General features: G+C 42.1%; 1 protein-coding gene across 1 annotated transcript in view; it reads left to right on the top strand.

The window, feature by feature from the left end:
• Positions 1 to 19,419, top strand: part of gria1a (glutamate receptor, ionotropic, AMPA 1a) — a gene marked incomplete at both ends in the record, with an annotated part of 99,001 nt that overhangs the window by 42,549 nt on the left and 37,033 nt on the right. The window contains 6 exons of the mRNA XM_080035859.1: positions 1,669 to 1,827; positions 3,490 to 3,657; positions 4,936 to 5,040; positions 5,132 to 5,242; positions 13,507 to 13,713; positions 14,417 to 14,862. Of these exons, the coding sequence (XP_079891985.1) occupies positions 1,669 to 1,827; positions 3,490 to 3,657; positions 4,936 to 5,040; positions 5,132 to 5,242; positions 13,507 to 13,713; positions 14,417 to 14,862 (1,196 nt within the window). The remainder of the gene's footprint in view (positions 1 to 1,668; positions 1,828 to 3,489; positions 3,658 to 4,935; positions 5,041 to 5,131; positions 5,243 to 13,506; positions 13,714 to 14,416; positions 14,863 to 19,419) is intronic.

Here is a 19,419-nt window from a genome sequence, read left to right as displayed (position 1 = left end):
GTCTACCTGAATCTGCTTAAACAGAATGTCCTTTTACCTCTCTCTTTTTCCAAGTGCTCTTTGTAAGATTCAATGTGCTACAAAGAATAGGGGCCGCAACTAACGAATAATAATAACTAATTATTCTATTGATTCTTGAAAAACTATTAATCGGGTAATTGGATTAGGTATCGCAAAATGATTCAATGGCTATTATTCAGCTATCAGTTTAAAATTTAGCTTAAAGATTGTGTTAAATGAAAATATCCAAGTGCTGTGAAAGGTTAAGTGAATGGTCTTCATTTGCAAATTTGACACACATCAGCTGTAATTGTGATAGTCAAAGTCAATGTCTGTTATTGTCACTTCTGATATATGCAAGACATACATCAGAATCTAAATAGCGTTTATCTCTGGCCCACAGTGCAGTTGGAACGATAAAATACATAAAAAATATAGTTAAACAAGATAAACATAAACAATATTTACATATCAATTCTAAATACTAAGTAGTGCAAAGGAATTGTTCTGTGCAGTATAAAACAGTATATATTAAATAGAATAGAAAGTAAAACGTAGATAAGTTAAATTGAAATGTGTAATGTGATGAAAAATATTTACAATGTGCGATATGCAAATCAACTGGATGAACATGTTAAGGCATTGTGATGTGCAGGCTGAGTAATGAAAAGATTAAGAGTTCTGGTCTCCTTTACCGGTAACACTTTACAATAAGGTACACAAAATTGTAGTACCTACTACATAGATATGTGTTACCTACTACATAGTTTTTTTTTGTTACCTACTACATAGGGTTTTTTCTTGTGTGCTACCTAACACATAAGGTTTTTTTTTGGTGTATTACCTACTACATATGTTTTTTTTGTGTTACCCAACACATAGGTTTTTTTTTGGTGTGTTACCTACTACATAAGTTTTTTTTGTGCTACCTAACACAAAGGTTTTTTTTTTGTTGTGTTATCTACTACATAGGTTTTTTTAGTGTGTTTGGTGTGTTAGGTAGCACAAAAAAAAACCTATGTAGTAGGTAACACACAAAAAAAACCCATGTGTTCGGTAGCACAAAACAAAAACACATATCTATGTAGTAGGTACTACAATTTTGTGTATCTTATTGTAAAGTGTTACCCCTTTACCTTTTTAAAACATCAGAGGTGATCTGTGTTAACATGTTTTCATCATCTTGTAAGGCAGACCTCGCTTAGCCTGGGAGAACATCTGCCATGCACCAGCAAATGAAAAGGGGAGGCACTTTGGACTTGCCTCTCTGTAAGCTAGTTGCTAAATCAAATCTGAACGCTTTTCTGTTTCCCCTTTTAACCTGTCATTTTCTATTTCATTTAAACTGTTTTATTTCTATTCCTGTTTGGTAAATCCAGTGGTTTTGGAGCCACATACTTGATTTATTTTAATCTTGGTGTAATTCATGAACCCTGTAAAGCACTTTGAATGGCCCTTGTGTCTGAATTGTGCTATAGAAATAAACTTGCCAAGGATTGTTTTGGGTGTGGGGTGTGGCTGGGGTTATATATTTGATATGTTCAAATATCTTCCCTGTGTGTGTGTGTGTGTGTGTGTGTGTGTGTGTGTGTGTGTGTGTGTGTGTGTGTGTGTGTGTGTGTGTGTGTGTGTGTGTGTGTGTGTGTGCCTGTCCACTTGCTGTCTCAGGGTTTCCTGGACATTGACCTGACAGACCTGAGAAAGGGCGGGGCCAACATCACCGGCTTCCAGCTGGTCAACAACTCTGCGCCGGCCGTCAGCCGCGTGGTCCAGCAGTGGATGGACTTTGACAACAAGGATTCTAAAATGCCCAGGAATGGACTAAAGGTTCCACTGTTTTTGCTCTCTCTCTCTCTCTCTCTCTTCTGTCATCCCCCTTTCATTGTTTTATTTCCCTTTTCTTCTGTGTTTGAGGCATTGACCTAGCCTGGTCCTACCAGACCATACGACTTCATTTCATTTGTACAGAAGGTCTGGAATAGCTCAATTGACAAACATCAATTGACTTGAAGGTGGGTGTCTGTTGAAGTTTAAAACTATTGGATCTGCCCAGTGCCAACCAATCGCATAATGTTTGGTTGTGACGTAGCGATGTCATGCGCCGGCTTCTGACTACAACTGAAATGAACTGAAACTGGCGCACGTCATTATTCTCAGCCACTCCCTCTGTTCGCTGATTGGACCGGTTAAAAAATCTACAGGAGAAAATCCGCGAATATATACCGCGGACCCAGACTGACTACTGAAAATTGAGCGGAAGTAGGTAGGCGGGCGGTGCCAGGCTAGCATTAACCCTCATCCTAGGGGTCATTTTTGGACCCCAGAGGTAAAACATCCTATCATACAGTATCTCACTGGTATTTTATTCTTTTGATTGCAATCAATATCTTCCTCCTCCTGACTAAATATTTTAGTTTTCCTGATTTCAATTTCTTATTCATTGCTTTTGAAGTCATTTTGATCCCAGCCAATCAAAGTGTTGTTTTTTATTTTCCATAGTTTCTTATTTTGAAGTATGACACACCATCAGGGGGAGTTCTCTCTGTCATTGTGTAAGTTGACAGAGCAGAGTGACTCTAAAACACTGATATTCCCCTAAAACACTTCCATTCTATTGTTTCACATCGAGCAAATGAACTTGAACTCTCATAGGATGATACAAATCTGTTGTTTTTCCTCTCAGATTGCAGTAAGGATTCTTTTAATTTGATGGTGGTTTTCTTCCAGTATGTTTTGCTTGGTTGCCCTAGTGACCCCGTCCATTAGTCCATGTACACACTATGTAAAATACGTTGTTAGGATGAGAGGGCTAATACAAGAAGTTGTAAAGTAGGTTTACTCTGGATGATTGCTAACTGATTTTCTTATGTGAGGTGATGGTTTATCGCAGCCAGGTTATTTCCCCTCTGCCAGCTAGTGTGTTTGTGTCTGCAGCATCTTGCAAAAAAAAAAGTTGTTATATTTTTGCAGACAGATAACCCCCTTGATCCTATTTGAGACTGTGTGATTCAGGCCTGAGAGTTCTGCCTTTGAATGATTATTGATTTTACTTTGCCACATCAACTATCCAACCAGCTGAGACCATGGATCGATTCCAATCCAAACGTGTGTGTGCGTGTGCGTGTGTGCGTGTGCGTGTGCGTGTGTGTGTGTGTGTGTGTGTGTGTGTGTGTGTGTGTGTGTGTGTGTGTGTGTGTGTGTGTGTGTGTGTGTGTGTGTGTGTGTGTGTGTGTGTGTGTGTGTGTGCGTGTGTGTGTGTGTGTGTGTTTTTGTACATGGTCAAAAAATGAACTGGAAATTGAAATAATAGAATAATAGAAAATACATTGTATACCTTTTGGTATAAATGCACAACTGGAGAGGAGATATTTTTAAAATAATTCCCCTCCTCCTTAGTCAAGAACAAAGCCTGTGCAGTGAGAGCTATCATTATCTTCTGAATGTGTTTTTGCTTGGGTTTTAAAATGGTGTGTGTTCTTCTTTCCACAGTACACAGGTGCTCTGACGTATGACGGGGTGAAAGTCATGTCCACGGCCTTCCAGAACCTTAGGAGACAGAGGATAGACATATCACGTCGGGGCAATGCCGGAGAGTGCCTGGCTAACCCACCGGCTCCCTGGGGCCAGGGCATAGACATCCAGAGGGCCCTGCAGCAGGTATGCACTGCATACATGTGTATATTCAATACAACACAATAGAACACAATAGAACACAATAGAACACAATAGAACACAATATAAATGTATTTAGAACATATTTCTTAACATATAAAAGGGTGAATGAAATATTTCAAAAAATAGAAAAAAGAAAACAAAACACAAACACACACACACACACATGCGCGTGCACACTAACACACACATGCGCGTGCACACTAACACACATACACCTTGCGCCTTCCCACACACACACACACACACACACACACACACACACACACACACACACACACACACACACACACACACACACACACACACACACAGTTATGCAAAATCCATGAGTGGCACATTGTCTAACAGTGCCTGAGTTCAGGCTGGCTGAGCAAATTAGGTCTCATTGTGTGTGTGTAAAGTTCACATTAAGTCGTTGGAGAGCGCCGCAGTATCAAATGTGACATCACGGCTGGTAAACAAAACCCACAAGGCCAACAAGCACTCGGCCGTGATCGTCATGGAGAATGACATCAGGCAATTTAGTTTAGAAATGTTATATTTGTGCAAATGGAAAAATGCTGCCCTCCTGGCTGTGAGCCGTTCTTCATCTCAGGGAGGCACTCATGGAGACATGTATTATGTAATGTTTCAAAATTATATATATATATATAAAAAGACTATTCAAAAATATAATTGCCAATTAAAAAACACAATTTAAAATCAAAAATATGTAATTTATTTTACCCCCGGAACATAATTTACAAAAGGTATAGAGTGTGTGTGTGTGTGTGTGTGTATATGTGCGTGCCTGCATGCGTGTTTGTGTGTGTGTGTGTTTACGTGCATACGTGCAGCTTGTGTGTGACTGTATGTGCAGCCCGGGGCTCTGTCTGCAGAGTGTGTGTGTGTGTGTGTGTGTGTGTGTGCAGAGTCAATCTAGCCATCTGCCTGTGGATAGACTGGAGATTGAAGCTGTGTTCGCTCAATTAACTCCGTCACACAGCCAAGACAAACACACACTGCACACACAGTCCACTTACACGCTCACACACTCCGTTAGGGACTTCGGGGCACTGTGGACCCTTCACAAATTAGTCCTATGCACACACATGCCAATATAATGCTTAACATGCATTGCGTGTCAAGCATGACATGTAAATGCTCTATTGCCAGAAGAAAATGATTTTATATATCATGGCATTATTCACTCATCATATACCGGGCAAGTGTGAGACTACTGTAAATGACTTATTCATATATCTGTAACCTCCATTACAGGTCCGAATAGATGGATTGACTGGGCACATTCAGTTCAATGAGAAAGGCCGCAGAACAAACTATACTGTCAGTGTCATGGAACTGGCTCCCTCTGGACCCAAGAAGGTAAGCCTGTGAAGCACCAACTTCAGACATGTATTAATGTATTCATAGCAACAGGCCCTGGTTGTATTACATTTGTATCTTTGTCTTATAGGTCGGCTACTGGAATGAGGATGAAAAGTATGTGACGACCGCCAGCTTTGTGAGAGGCAGCAATGAGACTTATGGCCTGCAGAACAGAACTTACATAGTCACCACTATCTTGGTAAGTTAGTTTAAAATGTAAAAGAGGTATCTGTGTGTGTGTGTGTGTGTGTGTGTGTGTGTGTGTGTGTGTGTGTGTATGTGTGTGTGTGTGTGTGTGTGTGTGTGTGTGTGTGCGTGCGTGCGTGCGTGCGTGCGTGCGTGCATGAGCTGGATAACATTTCTTCATTTTCTTTTATCATAATGTTTCCTAAATGTCCAGGAAAGAATTCAGCTCACATCTGTGATTGTATCTCTCTCTTTCTCTCGCTCCCCCCTCCTTCCCTTCCCTAACTCTATTCTGCTAACTTCTGTCTGTCTGTCTGTCTGGAAGCCTGCTCAGAATCCCAAGCACATTGTTTGCCAAATGCAATACCAAGATAACATTTGTCTTAGAGACGCTGGTCTACTGACTCCCAGAGTTCCACTCTATTCATACTTACACTCAACAAAAATATAAACGCATCACTTTTGTTTTTGCTCCCATTTTTCATGAGATGGACTTAAAGATCTAAAATTCATTCCAGATACACAATTGTACCATTTCTCTCAAACATTGCTCACAAATCTGTCTAAATGTGTGATAGTGAGCATTTCTGCTTTGCTGAGATAATCCATCCCACCTCACAGGTGTGCCACATCAGGATGCTGATCTGACATCATGATTAGTGCACAGGTGTGCCTTAGACTGTCCACAATAAAAGGCCACCCTGAAATGTGCAGTTTTGTCTCACAGCAAAATGCCACAGATGCCACAAGCATTGAGGGAGCGTGCAATTGGCATGCTGACAGCAGGAATGTCAACCAGATCTGTTGCTCGTGCATTGAATGTTCATTTCTCCACCATAAGCCGTCTCCAGCAACTTCGCACAGCCATTGAAGAGCAGTGGACCAACATTCCACAGGCCACAATTGACAATCTGATAAACTCTATGCGAAGAAGATGTGTTGCACTGCATGAGGCAAATGGTGGTCACACCAGATACTGACTGGTTCTGAGTCCCCAGACCCCCAATAAAGCAAAACAATGCACATTTCAGAGTGGCCTTTTATTGTGGACAGTCTAAGGTACACCTGTGCACTAATCATGATGTCAGATCAGCATCTTGATGTGGCACACCTGTGAGGTGGGATGGATTATCTCAGCAAAGCAGAAGTGCTCACTATCACACATTTAGACAGATTTGTGAGCAATGTTTGAGAGAAATGGTACAATTGTGTATCTGGAATGAATTTTAGATCTTTAAGTCCATCTCATGAAAAATGGGAGCAAAAACAAAAGTGTTGCGTTTATATTTTTGTTGAGTGTACATATTTGACACAAAGACACAACACAGCCTCAGGTTTAAAGGCAAGGTAAGCAATACTGGATCATTTTTGTTGATAAATCACTTTTTTTTTTCAAAAAATAAAACGCTTACCCTGCCTTTAATGTCAAGAGGCAATGAAATAAGACAATACAGAAGTGTGTCTGGCAGTGCATTGATAACTATGGTAGTAAAAAATTAGTACTGAGTACTGAAACACATTTACTTCCATATAAAATGCACTGGAGACCACTCATTTCTGATGGCTGGGAGGTTTCTAGTGTGCCCTTCATTTCCCCATCCTCCCATGTTCTTTATTTGGCTCAGATGTCACCAGCAGGCTGTTAAAACATGACGTGGCCAGGTTGTTCTAAGTGTCCTGGCCTACATTTAATAGAGATGGATCCGCCCAGGGGTCTTGTCAATGTTTGAGATGTAGGGCCGGAAAAGATACAATCTGTTCAGCTCACGTGGCATGCTAGGTTATCATGACATTTTCTTAAAAAGGAAAAGTAAGCAGACTGCCAATACCAGTCGGATATACGAGTCATACAGATGGCTTTCTACCTCTGCAGGGCACAGCATGTTCTTAGTGACTGCATCTTATTGAACTTTTTTTATTCTTTTATCAGAGACTACTCTATGTCTGCAGATGCCTGTAGGCTAGAATGCTGGTTTTTAGTGTGCTATTACTGGTGTGCGTGTGTGTGTGTGTGTGTGTGTGTGTGTGTGTGTGTGTGTGTGTGTGCGTGTGTGTGTGTGTGTCTGTGTGTGTGCATGCGGGTGTGTGTGTCTATGAGTGTGTCTGTGTGTGCATGTGTGTGTATGGGATTTTATTTATTTTTTATCTCTGGGAATTACTGCCAGAATGTAATTTTGTTGGACTTGAAGCAGATATAGCTATCACATACATAGATGAAAACTATATATACTATTATAGGATATATACAAAGGCTTGGTGGAGGTGATGGGAGCTGAAGAACAATGTAGAATAACAGAGGGGGAATAGCATTCTCACTCTCCAATCTGCCCAATCTTTTTATATATGGTTTTATGTAGTCATCTCTTCTAGTGCACAGAGTGTCAACACAAGCATCGGTGTGCAGGGACAACTGTTCACGTCAGCATCTCGCTTGCAATTAAGATACGAGGGGATTTTTAGTATTTGCCACTATTGGGAAAACAAATAGTTTAGTTTAGTTTAATTTAGGTTTTATTTTTACAGATAAACAAGATTAAAATGTCAAAAAGATGCACATAGACAGACATGAATGCACGGGTGGGACAAAAGAAACCCTGAAGGATTATAAAGGATGTCCTCCTAATATTAAAATACAATAAGGTAAAGAAATGAAGTAAAAGAGAAAAGACAAACAAAAATAAAATTAAAAGATAAAACAAAAATAACTACAAAATCATGTTACAAAAATGAAAATACAGGCACATTGGAGTACATGTAGTAAAAAGCGAAATAAAGAAGCAACTAACAAACACAAAGACAATATAACATACAGTCAGTTTAAACATACGCTTTTAAAATTAGGTAAATTTTAAGATGTTTCTTGAAAGTAACTAAAGATGAGTGTTTGCGGAGAGTAACTGGAAAACTGTTCCAAATGACTGGGCCTCTATCCCTAATTGAAAACTGGCCAAATAGCTAAGACAATGGCTGCAATGGTAAGCCATGCAGTCATACATGATGCTCCTCATGATGATGAGTATAGGCTTCTGTGGAGCTGATGTAGAGCGTTGGCCCCTTCAAAAACATAATTAATACCTATAGCCTTAGTCTGTTGGCCTCCGATAAAGAAACATCAACATTCTCATTTAAACCCCAAAGGTTGCAGTCTCACTAGAGTGTGGAACCTAAAATAACTCTGTTTGACACGATCTCCTATCAGTGTCCCCTTTTTCTAGGAGGATAAATTGGTTCTCTTGTCTCGGAACCAAAGCGATAAGGTGTGAAAGTTCTTTTGGCTGTATGGTAGCAGTAGACTTTTTTCTACACCTTCTAACTTTGGTGCTCAGTGATTGGTTGCTTGAGGGAGTGTGTGCTGCTTTACCAAAGCTGAAGGTACCAGGCTTTTGCTACTAGTCCCTGCTGCCCCTGGCCTGTCAACACAGAGCAGGCCTGGGTTAACACGCACCATGCCCTGGGTTAACATGCACCATGCCCTGGGTTAACACGCACCATGCCCTGGGTTAACACACACCATGCCCTGGGTTAACACCGGGGGAATGGAAGCATGGAGCACGACATGTTTAATGGAGCACACTCCACAAGTCTTCACAAGTGTGACTTGACACTAAAATCAGGCCATGACTTGAGATTTTAAGATTAAGATGTAGTGGTAGTATTCTTGGACTAAAGATATAAATGGCATACCAGCTGTGTGTAACTCTTCAAATAAGTATTTCATTTGGCTTTCTGCAAGAACTGGAAGCATGCAAAAACTGTGGATGGAGTTGGAAAATAAACAAGTTGATTTTGCATTGTTTAAAACTAATCACACATACATATTGCCAGTTGTTTGTTTTATTTACTCTACTGTGTACTTTTGTTTACATTGCTACGTGTGTGTGTGTGTGTGTGTGTGTGTGTGTGTGTGTGTGTGTGTGTGTGTGTGTGTGTGTGTGTGTGTGTGGGTCAATGCTTCCTGAATCACAATGTGGCTTCAGAAAAAGCAGGACTATGGTCGACATGGTCTTTACTGGCGTAAAGCAGGGCTGTGTGCTGGCACTCGTGCTCTTTAACCATGGACATATAAAGAAATGGACACCGTATTGAAACACGGCGCCCATTCATTCCTATGAAAGCTGCTCATTGGCGCAGAGAAGCAACAAGGAAGCATAATCCGGAAATTCCATGCGGCCCGGAAGCATGACGTAGCATGGACGTAGCGGCATTATGGACCTATCAAGAAAGAGGGCGGCAAGCGTAGCGGACTGGAGGCGGGAGTAGAATCATTCTCGTTCTGTAGCATCTAGCCTGGCGAAAACAAACTGAAAGCCGTTTTTAATAGTATATGGTCTAAAGATAAGTATGAGCCTATGATTGATATCCAGAAATTTTTTGCAGAGACACAATCTTGTTCGCCGCTTGTATTGTGTGGACAGGGAAATCTGCCTACGGACCGCATGAAAATAAGCTCCTCCCCCAACCATGCAATACCAATGGCTTGGCCACATGTCCATGGTGGTTGCTTGGAGAAGGCACAGTCCTGGGGGCCTGTCTTTAACACATTCCTTTTCTGTGTTACTCAGCTCCTCCATAAGGAGATTGAGAATAGCAGTGGTGTGCATGTAGACTTCAGACTGGATGGAAACCTCTTTATTATCAGGAGATTCCTAGCTACCACCAAACTGCTTGATGGAAGGGTCCTTTAACTGCAGTATGCAGATGATTGTGCTTTTGTTGCTCACTCTCCGGATGAGCTACAGTGCAGCCAGAGCATACAGCAGGATGGTTTAACCATCAACACCACCAAAACAGAGGTCATTTGTCAATGGAGTGCCAGCCCCCCTTCCACTATGCCTGTCTTTACTGTTGCTGATGAACAGCTATCACTAGTTTGGTAATTTAAATACCTGGGGAGTATGCTCTCCGATGACTGCAGCATTGATGAAGAGGTCCAGAACCGCATCAGGCAAGCGTCTGCTGCCTTTGGTAGACTGCGACACCGGGTCTTTCAAAACAAGGACTTACAGTAAACCTCCACAGCAAGGTGTCTGTGTACCATGCTGTCTGTATCAGCACTCTGCTGTACGGCTGTGGGGCTTGGGTCACTTACAGCCGCCACCTCAGGTCCCTGGAGAACTTTCACATGCGCTGTCTGTAGCGTGTCCTTGGCATCACTTGGCGTGATCATATTCCTGACAGTGGATCTCAGTGGAACTGTTTGCGGTCAGCGAGACTGGGTCCTGGAGAAGTGGATGTCATGCCGTGTCTCTATGTGCATGCGTGTGCCAGCGTTCAGGTTTGTGTGTGTGGTATGCGTGTGTGTGTGTGAGGCTACACTCACACTGTATGTGTATGTGCATCGGTCTTTGTCTGCGACTGCAAGTGTAAACCCTGTTGAAGCGCTGTATGCCAGACCCCTTCTCACCAAGCATCTCCCTGGGGTGCCGTTTGTCTAGCGGTGGGCCTCGGGGTGTCCATGTGTTACAATGATTACCTCCACCCCAGACACACAGTGCAGGAGGACACAGATAACTGTAACACACTGAGGGACCCCCCCTCCCCCTCTGCCCCTCATCTCTACACCCTGTGATGAAATATGATGGAGGGCTTTGCTCAGCTCAGCCTTAGCTAAAAGCAGATACACATAACAACTTGTGGGAATTGAGGCTCCCCTTCCAAATGCATGGTGGAAGGTTCACACCGAGTTTACTGGATTTTTCTTTATTAAATAGATTATTCTTAAAGTAAAGCGGGGCCCCAGGTGTCATGTCAGATGTAATTTATCAAGGAACCATGCAACCAGTGTGAGATGTACAAATGTTGCTACAGTATAACAAGAAAAACAGTACAGGTGGGAGAAAAGGGCAGCACTGTTCACTCTGCTTTCTATACATGACGCAAACGGAGACACATTTTTAGTACTTTATTTGCGCCCACAATTAATAATAATATACATAAGGACACAAATGTCATAGATGCAAAGTTTTCTCCGACACAACTCTGAAACGTGGCCAATGCCAGTCAAACAGCTGATATTATGGGTACACACAACACCTTCTCCTCCAAATATGGCGACTGCCAATGATGGAGGACACTGAGCAGTATTTGGCAAGCTGTTTTGCGCTTGTTTTTGTAAGGCCGACAATCCTAATACCACTAGTGACAAGCCTATGCACATGGCCTAGACTGCCAAAAATGAACACAAGTAAATGACAGTTGTACCATGGAGTTAATTGTCTGTACTAGAGGGTAATATTTCACCAGCTTAGTTAAATAAGCCTCCTCTAAACTTGAGTCAAAGGTGCAGGCTACCTCCAGGATGTGCACTTTTCTACGGTGCTCATCTATTATCAAAATGTCAGGCCTGGTGGCACTTAGATCAGTAAACATAGACATTTCAGCTTCACACAAAGAGAACATATGAGGTCTAACAAAGCAATTGACATGGGTGGAGGATGTTGGTGAAAGTATAGGTGGTAAGCTTTGTACAATCAAGTTCACAATCCTGTCATGCCTGGCTATATAAAGGCTTTTATAAAAGTAGCAGCCATTTAATATATGTGACATTGTCTCAGTGAACTGTTCTTGTCCATGATGAATACATAATGATGTGTGGGTGTGTGGGTACCAGATTGACAGGTTCAGCTGGGACGGTAGAACCTGCAATCTGGCTTTGATGGCAAACGTTTGTATGTCCTCATCAATGGATGCATTATTGAAGATGATGTGGGACACAGAATGGTCAGCAGAAGGCAAGCAGGCTAGTTTGCCTTGTAGTCTTAGTCCCGTCCAGTGTTTTTGGCGTTGTCTGTGTTTTATTGCCAGCAGGGCTGCGCGACAGTTAGTGGGTGGGAGTGTGAACTCGACTCCGTCTTCCACCAAGGTGGCAGTGACGGCGATGTCCCCACTAGTAACCAATGATTCGGATGGGGCTACATTCTTTCCATTATGTGTCCAACGCAGAACGATACCAGTCCAACTACAGAGGTCGTTAAGATCCGGCCAGTCAGACCTGACACCGAACCCGATGGCGCGAGTGTCCAGTTTGCCGTTCGGTTTCCTTCTGAATCCCAGAAAGTTCGGCTCAGATTCGGAGGCGAGAGGGACTTTGCGCTTCTTAAGGTCTAATAATAGCGATGCACGGGCCATTTTCCTGACAGAGGGATCATCGTTGTTCAGCATATTTAATAAATGTGCCAACCTGGTGGCGATGTAGACCCACTCAAAATCGGGTACTCCCAAGCCCCCCTCGTGCCTACTGTGGTGGATGACGTCCCGAGTTGTGTGGGTGTTTAGGCCACTCCAGCCTCTAACTATCTGAACCGTTTTATTGTTTAAGTCTTGCAGTGTTTTACGTGTTAAGTGAACATTGGCAAAGACACACACACACACACACACACACACACACACACACACACACACACACACACACACACACACACACACACACACACAGACAGGCAGGCTCATGCATACTTTATCCTCTCAGACCCTCTTCCCAGCTTTAATAATGTGATCATCAACACTCCTTTCATGATTTAAATACCGTTGCAGTGATCATACTCAGACACCTTTTGTTCTTGAATTACACACCGCACCTTCAGGGAACAAAGCCAAAAATGATACCTCCTTAATTTCATATTATTAACTTTTTCTTCTGTACCTTTCACAGAACCAATTGTACTCTGAACTCAGTAATGTTTTTTTTTCAAAGCTATTAAACGGGGCAAAACATAGAGGTGATGAATTTCACCGAAACATTAAATACATCCATAGCATTGAACATTTTGAAATAGTGACATAAAACCTATAACTACAAGCTAAAGCTTTATTATTAGTCATAATACTGTCTTTGGCTTAATTAGCGCAACAAATTGTACCGCTGTAAAAGCTATACGCTACTTAACAGTCACAACAGATTGAGTCAAGAAAATGAGGCATATCAGTGGATAACTTGGTGGTTTGCGATTATTTTATAAAAAATGTTTACATGTCATTTAGCAGACGCTTTTATCCAAAGCGACTTACAACTGGAGCACACATTCATACACCGATAGCATTAGCAGCTACCACGCAGGGTGCTGGCTTACTATCAGGAGACATTTAAGGTTCAATGTCTTGCTCAGGGACACTTGGACATGTGGCGGGGAGACTGGGGATTGAACCACCGACCCTATAGTTGCGGGACAACCACCCTATCCATTTTGCCATAGCCCCCTTATTTCAGAAAGTGTTGCAAGGATCTCCTAGTATGTGTTAATTCAAATGTTACTCATCGTTGGCCATTCCCTCTGACAGGAGTCTCCGTATGTCATGCTGAAGAAGAACAGCGAGCAGCTGGCGGGGAACGATCGGTACGAGGGCTACATAGTGGAGCTGGCTGCGGAGATAGCCAAACACGTGGGCTACCAGTACAAACTCAAGGTGGTGTCGGATGGCAAATATGGAGCCAGAGACCCCGAGACCAAGATGTGGAACGGCATGGTGGGAGAACTGGTGTATGGGGTGAGTGGACAGAGTTTTCTTCTTTTCGTTTTTTGATTATTTAAAATTTCAATGAGGTAAATAAGACTTCATAATGGACTTCTTAAAGACCTACTTTACCAGTGGGAAAATGAAGGTGTATTGAACTCTGAGATCCTCTGTAGAATAAATGTGCAACATTTTTAGAAATCGGTTCATCCTAGACTGAGAAAAGGCACAAATAGTGTTTTATGGTCTCACTTTCTAACCCTACATGTTGCACAGTTGTGGCATAACAACTGTGCAACATGTAGGGTTAGACAGTGCCTTTAAGGTCTAATTGGAATGCAATTTAAAGACACCACTGTATGTGCAAGAAATTGTCAAAAAGGCAGGATTATTGCCAGGGACACTGAAGTTTTTCACACATTAACTCCGGAGAATATACCAAGAGAATCTGATCCAGAAGCCAACTGTATGCCATGAGAATAATTTCATAGAGGCTGCAATGTTATATGAGGTTGAGAGTCTAAAAAGCCATGCTAGTGGCTCTGCAAATGCCATATTTAAGCACAGTGGCGCTTAAAGCGGTCAATTATTATGATCATTTTTAGGTTTGCAATTGTAATTTGGGTTTCTGCTAGGAACTATTTTCATGTTTTGTGTCCAAAAAAACCCTCCTCGATATTGCGATATTGTACTTGTGTTTACATGCCTCCCTTGTCTACACGCTCCTCCCGTTTAGAAAGCAGATGTTGCTGTTGCTCCTCTGACCATCACCCTGGTGCGTGAAGAAGTCATCGACTTCTCCAAGCCCTTCATGTCCCTGGGCATCTCCATCATGATCAAGAAACCCACCAAATCCAAGCCGGGTGTCTTCTCCTTCCTGGACCCGTTGGCCTATGAGATCTGGATGTGCATAGTGTTTGCCTACATCGGCGTCAGCGTGGTGCTGTTCCTGGTCAGTCGCTTCAGCCCGTACGAGTGGCACGCCGAGGACTATGAGGACGGAGGCGAGCCCCAGTCCCCTACCCAGGCCTCGGCCTCCAACGGTGCGCAGCAGGGCCCCTCACAGGCCCAGCAGAACGCCAACCAGCAGAGCCTGGAGCAGACCAACGAGTTTGGCATCTTCAACTCCCTCTGGTTCTCCCTGGGGGCCTTCATGCAGCAGGGCTGTGATATCTCGCCACGGTGAGTAAGATCAGATCATTTTGTAAGCATTACACATCCACAGAGCTTTGGAGTGTCTTGCTTTTTGTTTGGGAGAGACATTAAGCGCCTCCTACGCAGTATATATTTCTGTCCCCCATCCCCCCATCAACGCTTCAACATGCTGGGTTGCGCTTTTCATTTTTCAACTCAGTTGGGCTTTGTCTATTGAGATTTTGATTTGATTCTCGACTTGTCATACAGAACAACGCTGAACGTTTGATGAGGCAGTATATGATGTTATTGTGTTGGAGAGCGTTACGTTATCCAGATGCTTCCAGTGGTGGTATTAATAAGCCATGAACTTCTTGAACAATGAAACCGTTGTGGTAGCTCCCTACCATTCTTTTTCATTCAAATCCTAAATGAAAAATCCTTCATGTATCTATCAGTCTGTTGGGTTGTATCTCTGTTAGTGTTGTGTTATCGTCCAATCAGTCTGTACGTAAAGATAAATATCAGACCTTGACTTGTCTAGTGTGAAGGATCCTGGTGTGTTATATTGAGTGGTAGGCTCTAAGTTGTTGGCTCCCCCCTCAAGTGCTCTCATGAGCTGTGGCATGAAACTGTTCTCTCCAAAAGGTCACCAATTAAAAATCTCATTAAGTGTCTGAAATTAGAGACACACCGAAGGTCGATTTTTCTGAGCTTTCCAGAGGGACTAGAAAAGGAGGGAGATTGAGAAGAGAATGTCAGGATTATCACTCTGAACTAAGGTCAACGGATTGACACGGAGCTTCTTGTTCTCTTTTAAACCTTAAGCTAAAACGTATACATTATGTATGTGTTCAGCGTGGCAGTGCACGTATGCATAATGCGTCTACACACTTAGCTACTGTGAGGGTGGAGAGGCTTACACTGTCGAAAAGGGTTTACACTGTCAAAAGGATAACTGTAAGCAGGTTTGGGTGTGGAAGTGAAATGTTGTTAATGTTACTCCTCTCAAACATACTGATTAGCACTCACCACACATACTGTACTGTACCTTTAAACAATTAGGAGGAAATGAATTCAACTATTTTGGGAAATGTGCTCATTCTCTTTAATGCTGCGAGAAGATCCATCCATCCAATACCACACTCATATCGCTAAAAAAATGAAGCCGGAGCAAGGAGATCGTTAGCTTAGGTTAGCATAAAGATCAGAAACAGCTAACCTCACCCTGTCCAACAGTATAAGAACAATACAAAAGTAGTTTCAATGAAAATCTAAAGGCATGTTCCATAGTCTACGGGTATATCTCAGGTTACGATACCTCACAACCCAGTCAACCTTCCCTGATTGAGTGACTGAATGTTAGAGAAAATCTCGCTCTCTATTTTTATCATGGCATCCATCTTGTGAGATTTAGAAAACATTTCATTTTCGCTTTGCCACTTACCTTACACAAAATTCAGTGGGGAGAAAAAATCATGTGTGCACCTGCAGGCCTGCATGCTAGATGCTCAGCAGTACATGATGTAGTTACTGTAGTTACCTTCTCCCAAGGGCCTTCACCTGACATTTACCATCTTCTGCCTGGAGACTCAGCTGTGCACAATGCAGGATGAACCCTTTTTCATTCGGGAAGTGTTCTCCCCCTTTCGGGCCACAAAACCCATCTGCAATAACTATTGATTTCCGTGTGTACACCTTATGAAGACAGAGAGAATGTCACATGCCTTTGTGTGTGTGTGTGTGTGTGTGTGTGTGTGTGTGTGTGTGTGTGTGTGTGTGTGTGTGTGTGTGTGTGTGTGTGTGTGTGTGTGTGTGTGTGTGGGTGGGAGGCCGTGCGGCTGGGTGTGGGTGGGTGGGTTGGTGGGTTGATGTGTGCTTGACCACACATGGGTTCATGCCTATTTGCCCAGTATCTGCATATGTTTTGCCAGAAGTGAAAGCAATCTCTGGCTGACACCGTCTTCCACTGCAAAGCTACCAGTTGTAAGACATATTTCAGTTCGTCATGAATTGTAAAAAAAACTACAAGAACTCTGTTGGCCCCTAAGTTCATCTGAACCTACTGATAAAGAGTATGTAAGATATGACATATTTAAGCAGTACAATTGTAGCGTTTGATTTGTCTGATTGCGGGAATAAGTATTTCAGTAAACACAAACCATATTGAAGAGCAGACAAGCACTGCTACTTCTATATGTTCTCATGTAAATAGGTTTCAGGTAGATAGGTATGGTAGGGTGGTAGGATGCATGGCCTAGACTGGAAAGGTGGCCGACCAGTAACCATGAGGTCGCTGGTTTGATCCCCGGCACCGGACAGGAGGGTGTTAGTTGTAAAACTAGCAGACTGTTATTACGTCTAGTGCCCACCATCTCTACCATTATGTCCTTGAGCAAGACACTTAAACCCAAACTGCTCCAGAACAAAATATCTCCTCAGTGTTACCAGCTTTAAGGACTCTTCTCCAAGGACTTGGGTCAAATAATCTTCTTTTCATAAAAGTTCCTTTCAAGGTGACTCTCATTTGTCCCTTTGTGTGTCTTTGTTAAAGGCTGTTTGATGATTCAATATGGCCGCATAACACAGAACACAATAAGTATGTTAATATAGCACGGTTGGTTCTACTTGGGTGTCTTAAATACCCACACAATGAATGTTTCACCCCACTCAATGCTGCCCCGAAGGTAACATGTTTCCCCTTGAAGATGTGGGTGACCTAGCTGCTATAGTTAGCACAGCGCATATTCACACACACAGAGGTGCATGGTAATGTTCAGTATCTCCAAAACTGTTCCTGTGCTGGATTTCAAAGGACATGTAATAAAAGACTGGTGTTCTGTCACATTAAACCTGCCGTGTGTAGAATTTGGGGTTTTATTTCCTAGCAGATTTTGTAGAAAGTAATTATAATATCCATAAGTACATTTCATTTAGTGCATAATAGCTGAAAAAAATGTTTTGAATTATAATTTTTTCCCTTAGAAAGGGTCTCATATATATCCATATTTCTGCATATCTTAGACCAAGGCCTAGTGCCACCATCTTGAAAGTGTCATAGTTGGAATGTCATCAGGTGCATTGTTTAAAATGTAGAATTGTTCTTGTCCTTGAAGGCCACTGTAGCTTCTGTTATTATTCAAAAGGGTTGGGGTTACCCAGGGAGTGTTGCATTCTAGAACTTTGTAGAACTTTCTTGATGATGTCATATTACACACTGCACCTTTAAAGCAAAACGCTATAATCCTAACCCATTATATATTCTATTGTTGTGTCGTTCCATGTCTTCATAGTGTACCTTGGCATGTGGGCTATTGGGATTTCAGAAATGCTTTTTTGTATTATTAGCTATGTTTAAAAAAAAACACAAGTACACTATATGGACAAAAGTATTGGGCCACCTATACACATTCCACCTACAGAAGCTTCATCCCATTCTAAATCCATCAGCACTGTAGTACCATTAATGCCCATATTTTATTTTTAAGTTCATATTTATGCCAGTGAGGTATGTGTCAAGGTCAAGTGTCAAGCTTGAGTTTCACTAATCAGACCACATAGATCCTACAGACATCACTATGGAGTTGGTCCTCCTCCCATTTGCAGCTATAAGAGCTTCCTTCTCTAGGCTTTTCTACTAGATTTTGGAGTGTGGGGGATTTCTGCCCATTCATCCAGATGATTATTTGTGAGGTCAGACACTGATGTTGGATTTTTCTAGTTCATCCCAAAGGTATTGGATAAGGGTTGAGGTCAAGTTCTTCCAGACCAAACCCAGTCAACCATGCCTGTATTATGGACATTGCTTTGTGTACTGGGGGCACAGTCATGCTGGAACAAGAAAAGGGCCTTCCCCCAAACCCTTCCCCCAAAATTAGAATTGTCCAACATGTCTTTGTAACCTGAAGTATTAAAGCCCCTGTAAACCCAAATCCAAAATATCCTTCTAACTATATCATTTGGGGAGTTCTTTTTTTCTATGCAAGATAGTAAAGCATCTGAAAAGGATTTAGGAACATTTATCAATTAAAATTAAAGATATTTTCATTGAAGTTTGATAATTTTTACAGACATTCTGTGTAGATGAGGTGGGTCATGCTCTGGGATCTTATGACACTATAGGCATTTTGAACCAATCACAGGCATTTCTCTGCCCAAACATTCTATGAAAAAACAATGACTTTTGCCATGGAGACCGTTTGATACGGCCACTCCCACACAGTCCTGTCAAACGGTCTAGACAGTAAAAAAAAAACTGTTTTTCTGACTAAGTTTGATAATATTTATGAACATTTATTTCGAGATTTTTTGTAAAAATGTCAACCCCAGAACAACTAACCCATAGCATGATCCATCCTCCACCAAACTTTACAGTTGGCACAATGTAGTCAGGCAGGTAACATTCACCTTGCTTCATTCACCAAAGCCAGACTGCCTCTATCAGACTGACGGATAAGGGAAGTCCACACTACACGTTTCCACTGCTGCAGAGTCAGATAAGATAAGATAGTCTTTATTGTCATTGTACAGTCACCTATACAACAAAATTGGGAGTGCCAACTGAAGGTGCATTACACATACAATAAAACAAAAGAAACAGTTTAA

Source organism: Ammodytes marinus, assembly GCF_949987685.1.
Source record: "Ammodytes marinus genome assembly, chromosome: 10".
NCBI lineage: Eukaryota > Metazoa > Chordata > Actinopteri > Uranoscopiformes > Ammodytidae > Ammodytes > Ammodytes marinus.
The sequence above is the reverse complement of the archived record's forward strand: the minus strand, read 5'-3'. Positions and strand labels throughout refer to the sequence as shown.